This window comes from Necator americanus, chromosome II (genome assembly GCF_031761385.1).
Source record: "Necator americanus strain Aroian chromosome II, whole genome shotgun sequence".
Classification (NCBI taxonomy): Eukaryota; Metazoa; Nematoda; class Chromadorea; order Rhabditida; family Ancylostomatidae; genus Necator; species Necator americanus.
This window is the reverse complement of record NC_087372.1, coordinates 27,018,871-27,026,341: the sequence shown is the minus strand read 5'-3', so window position 1 is coordinate 27,026,341 and position 7,471 is coordinate 27,018,871. Positions and strand designations below refer to the sequence as shown.

General features: G+C 44.7%; 1 protein-coding gene across 2 annotated transcripts; it reads right to left on the bottom strand.

Moving 5' to 3' along the window:
- Positions 1-1,134: 1,134 nt before the first annotated feature.
- Positions 1,135-5,826, bottom strand: RB195_019611 (uncharacterized protein; the record flags this gene model as incomplete). 2 transcript variants are annotated; one of them, XM_064187538.1, is made up of 6 exons in its annotated part: positions 1,135-1,231; positions 1,616-1,715; positions 2,125-2,280; positions 2,724-2,995; positions 3,133-4,671; positions 4,730-5,826. In XM_064187538.1, 6 exons carry the CDS (start codon positions 5,824-5,826, stop codon positions 1,135-1,137), a joined length of 3,261 nt encoding a protein of 1,086 aa, XP_064043419.1. The 2 variants fall into 2 exon arrangements, with proteins under 2 accessions (XP_064043419.1, XP_064043420.1); XM_064187539.1 differs by lacking the exons at positions 1,135-1,231; positions 1,616-1,715 and having other exon boundaries at positions 2,105-2,280; positions 2,724-3,133; positions 3,202-4,671.
- Positions 5,827-7,471: the final 1,645 nt, after the last annotated feature.

Below are 7,471 nucleotides of genomic sequence, written 5' to 3'. Positions count from 1 at the left end.
GGTGATTAACGGAGGTGCAAAGTAGAGATGAAATGAAAGGAAAAAGACGAAAAGTGGGATTTTCAAACTTTGCGATACTCTAGCGTACGAGCGGGGTTCATCTGTCTGTATACAACACAAATCTCACAAAATTCAGGAATAGTTGTGCTCAACCGCGATTTTATAGGCTGTTTTGACAACTTCTTTCATTGCAACAAACGTTCAAAGTAAGGACGAACCGCTATTTTATGCAACAATTAAAATGACTAAAAATGACGCACAAATGACTAAAAAATAACAAATCAACAATTTCAAGTACTCGTCCACAACAATTTCTTGCTGTTCTGACCAAATGTGAAAGTTTGAGTCTCTGAACACTTTGTCAACTATAACCTTAGGCTATGTTAGGTTCCAATTATTGCTTTTTGGCGCATATTTGGCGTCATTTTGCTCTTTTCTCAACAATATGTGGGTTTTCGTATAGATCTCAAAGAGAGGAATCAAATGATATATAAACTGTCCTGAAGTTTCCATTTTATGAGCAGTTATGAGCAAGCGACGGTGGCCGACGGTGCCGCACCGTCACTCACCGTCGGTTTTTCAATGTTCATGCAGAGTATTGTAGTAGTTATTTCCCAATCCTTCGATCATGAAATTAAGCTGATGGGAACAGTGAATATTTGAGTTAGAAATAGCAGAATAATGTTTAGAAAATCCTCTCTCAGCATCCATATGCTTCCCACATCTTCGAAATAATTTTTTCTATTCTCTGTTAAAATGTTGCATTTCTCAATATTTATATAGTGCAAATGTAAGCGGGGTCAGAATAACTCCGTAGGATCTTCTTTTAAGGTGCTGTGCTAGCGCGAAGGTGGGTAGGACTGCACTTACAACATAGAGAATTAATTGATGTTAATTAAAAAGTCTCGGCGGTGTAGCGCACAAGCCCTTCATCCCTCCGGGATCGATAGATTGGCAGCAGACTTGTCTGCGAGGATAAAAATGCTGAATTGACACATCGGCTAGCCATTGTAATAAGCCTGTAAGTCATTGAACAGGCTAGTTACGCGTTCGCCAGCTCAAACGATTCTGAATTGAAATGAACGTGGTGGCGCATCCCATGCGGACTGGTTAACCCCAGACATCCCTTAATTTTTAGCTAGATTTTCTAACTTTCAAAGCAGCACTTTCGTCAATTTCGGAAGACAATGGGAATGTCGAACCAACATTTGATGTTGGGTGCCAAAATGTCCTAAATAACTTCACGATTACGGATATATTAGAATTTTGCCCACTTTTAAGAAATCAGCGCAATTCCTACATACGTCTTTTCCTTCCGAGGAGATATATTCTTGGAATATACCAATTGCGAAATTGTGGAAGTATGAAAGTAATTAACGAAAGTTGGGGCAATTTTGCGTGTTTTCATGGCACACATTTCTCAAAACAAAATTTAGGGAAGATATTTGAAATCAGCGGGTTATATGCTTGCGAGTGGTATTTTCGAAATTTAATTTTGCACTTTCCCAAGGATTTCGACGGTTTGCAATGCATAAATCGAAGACGAATTTTGGGACAGACGTCTGTAGCAGCTTTGTACGTACAATTTGTTGGGTTTATCGAATTTTGCTCTTACTGGCAGGTCATTTGTGATGTTTGAACATCTCGAGAGTTCAGATGTTGTACGTGGGCCGTTAACTCTAATGGCGGAATACAACGAGGCTGTTCTCGAGAATCTGATAGTAATCATTAGACCACAAAACAACATATAAAAACATGTTTCAGAACATAATGAAATCCTCAGTAGTACGTTGAAATCTTAAGTGCATTAACATTTCCCTGGCGAAGTTCGCTACGATTGTTTTCGAGACTTGTTGTGTCGTCTACAGGTTCATACATCAGTCTAGTACTATCAAAATCTCCAAGTCCTCTCTTCTTGAAACTTCGACATTTGAGAGTGTATTTGTGTTTTCTTGTTATGCCAACGAGGTTTAGGTGAAACTTTTTTATTGGCCTGACGTTTCGACAAACTCGTCTTTTTCAAAGGCCTGAAAATGGTTCGAGGTCTTTGATACCATACATATCCCATCAAACTCCTCCTCTCTCCTCGCCAAGTACACCACCTTCAAAGGGAAAACAACTGACCAGTTCCACCAACTAGCGGGGTTGGTAAACCATCGCGTTCTTTAAGATTGTCACCAAGGCGAATGAGATCTACGCACTGTGCAGTATCGTTAAGTACTGGTATCTGGAAAAGGAACTGCATGTGGGGCAATTGACGAGTTTGTCGAAACGTCAGGCCTGTAAAAAAGTTCCACCTAAACCTCGTTGGCATAACAAGAAAAAATAAATGCTATCAAAATGTCACAGAAAATATTAGTTTTAGCTCCGTTGGAGTAGCCATTTCTAGACAAGTTGTTCCTATTCAACGGAATGTTTTCTGCGTACGTTCCATTTTATCCAACACAGCATGAATCTCAAAAATAAGCTTAAACTCATTCATACGGCAATAACAAGAAATAATTCAACTTTTTACCTAATATAGAGCAAAGGACAGTCACATCCAACGTCTTATAATTGGACAATATCACAGAGCAATTTGTACCTCATTAGAATTGTGGTTGGCAAGAAAAGGATTTATGATGTATAAGTGTACTTTAAGTGTATAAGTGTCGATTATTATCCTTCCATGACTTACTTATTGACTTAATCGGCGGGCTGATGTCATCGCCTGACGCGATTACCCGCATCTTCGCCGAGGTGTGCCGTCCTTGAACGCAGCTCTGCCCATCCTTCTCGATCTTCTGCGAGAGCTTGCACAGAATCAATCCATTCGTCGCTATTCCATGTTTTGCGAAACCTTACGTCTCGCCTGAACTGCCTATCCAGGCCGAGTGTCCTCAGGTCCTCTTTTACCACCTCAGTCCAGAACTTCCGTTTTCGGCCAGGTGGCTTCTTCCAGCTCGAACCCGACGAACTCTTCAGAACTCGTTGGACAAGGCGATCTGCCGGTCTCCTTAATATATGACCAAAGAAGCGAAGACGATTTACTTTAGCCGCTTTCGAAGGCGGTGCAAGATGTTGATATCTTCCATGTGTCATCCGCCGGTAAACCGCATCAATTTCTGCGTAAAGATCTTCATTGTGGCATACCCTAGGCCAAAAGTAGCCAAGTAGCCGTCTAAGCAGCTTTCGTTCCGTGCAGTCAAGCCCCTCCATAACCGTTGATGGTGCTGCCCAAGTCTCCGATCCGTCATGATGGGGCGAATTGCAGATAGGTAGACTCGCAGCTTGACTTCGTTGGTGATGGGGGTCGACCACAGACATTTCGTTAAGGAGTTAAATGCAGAGGTGGCCTTAGCGCATCTTTGCTGAACATCTCTCTCGTAGCTGCCGTTGTTCGTCAGCATACAGCACAGGTAACAGAACTCATCGACGAGTTCTATCGGTTGTCCGTCCACCCTGATTCCCGTTCGAGGTCTCGAAGAGATCCACATCTGCTTGCATTTATCAGGGCGTAGGCGTAGTCCGTAGGCTGCAGCCAGCTTCGATACAAGGGTGACAACATGTTGAAGTTTCGTACTGCTTTCCGCGAATATAACAACATCGTCGGCGTACTCGAGGTCAGTTAAGGGGCACCCTGATGGTGCTAAGACAATGTCGGCAGGACAGTGGCCGACTGTTCTTCGCATAATGTCGTCGATGGCGAAATTGAACAGGAAGGGTCCTGCCACCGCCCCTTGTCTTACTCCAATTACCACTTCAAACGGTGTTGTACATCCGGCTGGTGTTCGAACTGCAGCAATTGTTCGTTGATTCATGTCATCAAGCAAGCGAACGAACTTTCCTGGTACTCCATCGGCGCGAAGCGCGTTGAGAAGACGGCCTCGGTGAGGAGAGTCGAACGCGGCTTCAAAGTCCAGAAACGCTAGTTGCATTGTCTTCGAATACCGCAGCCAGATTTCGATCACTCTCCTGACGATGAACACCTGGTCAATCGTAGATCGGCCAGGACGAAAGCCAGCTTGCTCGTCGCGCGTTGTTTCTTCGCGATGTTTAATGAGTCGGTCCAGGATAATGCGCTCTAGTACCTTGTACATAACACGCAGCAAAGAGATTCCTCGATAATTCCTTGGGTCCGTGACGGATAACTTCTTGTGGAGGGAAATTGTGTTAGCGTGTCTCCACGAATCAGGTATCCTTTCGTTTATCCATATTGAACGGATGATCTTTGTCATCTCACGAATCCCAGACGGTGGAAGATATTTTAGCATCATTTCTGCGCTAATCCCGTCGTCTCCACCAGATTTTCCATTCTTCATTTTCTGAATACAGACCAGGACCTCCGACTCGGTCGGTGGCTCCTCGTTAACCGCATATGTCGGTCTATGAACGTGTTCGAGTTCAGGAGCTGACGGTGCTAGCCGGTTCAGCAAGGTCTTGAAGTGTTCCTTCCAAATTGGAAGGGTTGCTTCACCGACAGCTACCCCATTAGCAGTGTTGAGGACATGGGAACATCTTTTCATTTTGCCACTATACTGTTTTAGTAGAGCGTAGGCTTTCCGCGGGTTCCTGTCCTCCCATGCCTTCTCAAACTCCATTGCTCTTGACGTCCGCTCGTTATCGCGGTCTTGTTGCAGTTGACGACGCAGCTTCCTTCTAAGACGCTTTTCCTGGTTGAAGTCACCAGCGCTGCGCGCGACACACAGAATTGTATGTGGATTTTGTTTCCGCAGATGCAAAGGCAAACTTCTTCCGCGGCAATAGAACCGGGAGCGTTTCCCTTGCAGCGTCCTGGATGCACTTTGTGAAGGAATGCGCATCGCTAAGCTTCTTCCTGGTCCGTACTCCAACATGAATAGACACACGTTGGCGGAATTTTCTTCTGCATTCATCGTCTTTCAGACCTGCCATGTCGATTTTCGGTTGAAGAGGAACTCCTCGGTTTCTCTTGTGGAACCGTACCTTGAAGCTGAGAAGAACTGGACGGTGGTCAGAGTCGAACGCGACGTCCCAAACAGCTCTAGATTTTCGGATATCTGACTGAGGAATGTTCCTCGCCAGAACGTAGTCGAGCTGAAGTTTAAGAGTCCTCATCTTCCGCTTGCGCTGCTCTTCAGGCGTTAAAAGGGTTGACCCCTGCCACGTGAGCTGATGGCGTCGATGATTCCTCTTAAACGTAGAAGCGATGATGAGGCCCGTCTGTTCGCACAAGTCGACCAGACGGTCACTGTTGTCCGACGTGCGCTCCGCTGCATAGTACCATTTTCCTAGCACATCGGATTGCTGTTCGAGTCCCATCTTCGCATTTGCGTCGATTCCGACAATGACCACCTGCTGGCTTGGTATTTTAGACATCAACGCATTGAGTTCATCATAGAAGGCGTCCTTACTGTTGTCCTCAGCGGTTTTCGTAGGTGCGTGAGCAATTACGATCCAGAGTTTACGTCCTCTGCGATCCCGCAGTCGTAGAAAGGCGCATCTAGACGACGTGGAGCCAAATTCCTCCACCAGGTTCTTGTAATCGTTCCTCACAGCTATCGCGCAGCCACCTACTTTGTTCTCATCAGCATCGCCGCAGTATATGGTGTAATTTTCGATGCTGACGACGGGCCGATCCCTCATGCGTGTTTCCTGCAGTGCAGCAAAAGGCACACAGAGATATCGCAGAAGTCTGGATAGAGCGGCTTGTTGGAGTTCACTCGATAGTGTTCGGCAGTTCAGCGTGACGAAACGAATGGTTGTTGCCAAAATGCTCCCTTCAGGCAGTTGATCTTTCAGGTCATGGGCTTTGGCGGTGTGCTGGACGACAGCACCTTTTTGCAATGTATGGGAAGCTTTCGCCATATAACAGTGCAGGTCATATAGCTCGTACGTTCCCAATGCGTACACTCGAACGCCTGATTGTGTTTAGTTAAAGCAGGGCCACCACGTGTAGGTAGCAATCAGACTTGTATACGCGGCCCCAATGAAATCCTTCCATGAAATAAAAAACTATTTCTAACAAAGGAATGTGCCAGAGAGCATTCAAAGCGGCAAATGAAAAAAAAAAGCATACGAAGACAAATACTCAAGAATAATGATAGAAATGGTTTGTTCTGCTTATATCATGATTTAATGATTTGAAGACAGCATACCACGAAACTGACGTAGTGAGGGAATCCAGGGAAAAGCTAGAGATGGAGTTGTAGATTCAGAAATCAGGGGTGGTTTCGCTGATCTTTCCCTAATCGCAATAAAAAGCGCGCAACACTTGCGCACGCGCCGCATGCCGCATCCACGTGCGAGCGGACGAAGATCAGTGATGTCTTCACACCAGCCTATTCAAGTGAAATCAATGTATAGGCTACTGAAGAGACCGGAATATGTACGTTGAGGTGCATTCTAACGTGCTACGTAGAAAATAAAAGGGTTCCCACGCCGTTTTTTTTTTGCGACGATTAGGGAGGAATGACCGGAACAACCCCGGAACAATCTCGCAATCTGCAGTCCCGTCTCCAGCTCTTCCTGCTGATTCCCTCACAACGTCAAACTCAAGGTGAAGTTTTAAGGTACCGGACTTTTCCATTTGTCTCGAACATGTAAGAAAGATTCTGAACTCTGAGTTCTTCAGCGTGTAGCCACAGTCTGATCACCTTCTTCGGCTCGCAAGAATTAAAATTCATCAGTGGCATCTACGAAGAAGAGTTCAGTTGTATGTGGTGAAAGCAAACAGTAAAGACTATGATGCGGTTTTTAGCAAGATCCAAGTTAGACCTCTTTGCTTCCATTGGACCGGTCCTTCTTCTCAAGAAGATGGAAGTACTGCAGTGGAAAAAAGTTTTCCTGAGGCTGGGCGGCTGTTACTTTCAACCTTCGTGGTTAGTAAATTAGTAGTAAACTTGTACGGGTGGATAGGGCACTTGAACGCACTTGAACGGGTATATATGTGCATATGTGCAATAGGCACGGATTTCAAGTGGAGTATTCGTATAAGAGATCGTAGATTATGGAGGAAAGGGTGGTCAAGTCCATTTCTTCCTAATTGCCGTAAAAAATGGCACCGAATCACCCCCTCTCCATAATCTACCATCCCGTTTACGAATACTCCACCTGAAATCAGTACTACCCCAGATTCGTGGGATGATGCCTTTGACAATAAACATCATCGTTTTGAAAATTCTTTTTTTTTTGGCAGGAAGCGATCAGAAAAACTGTGCCCCATCTTTTTTGAGCAAAATATTAATGATTTCTTAAACATGATCTTCGCCTTGTAACCTGTAGGTCTGAAGGTTCATTTTATCTTGTTCAAAATTTAGAATCAAAACTAACTGTGAGAGGAATAAAAGAAATTCTCCACCGGCCTCTTGTAAAATTATCTCATATTCAGAGCCGGAGCTCTCTCGTCCAGACAGGACACAAGTCATTTCGAGAACTTTTGCAAATGAAAAAGCACTGACAAGTCTGCTGACGTTGTTGTCCAAAAAACTGGAGATGTCAAGAATAGTTTTTA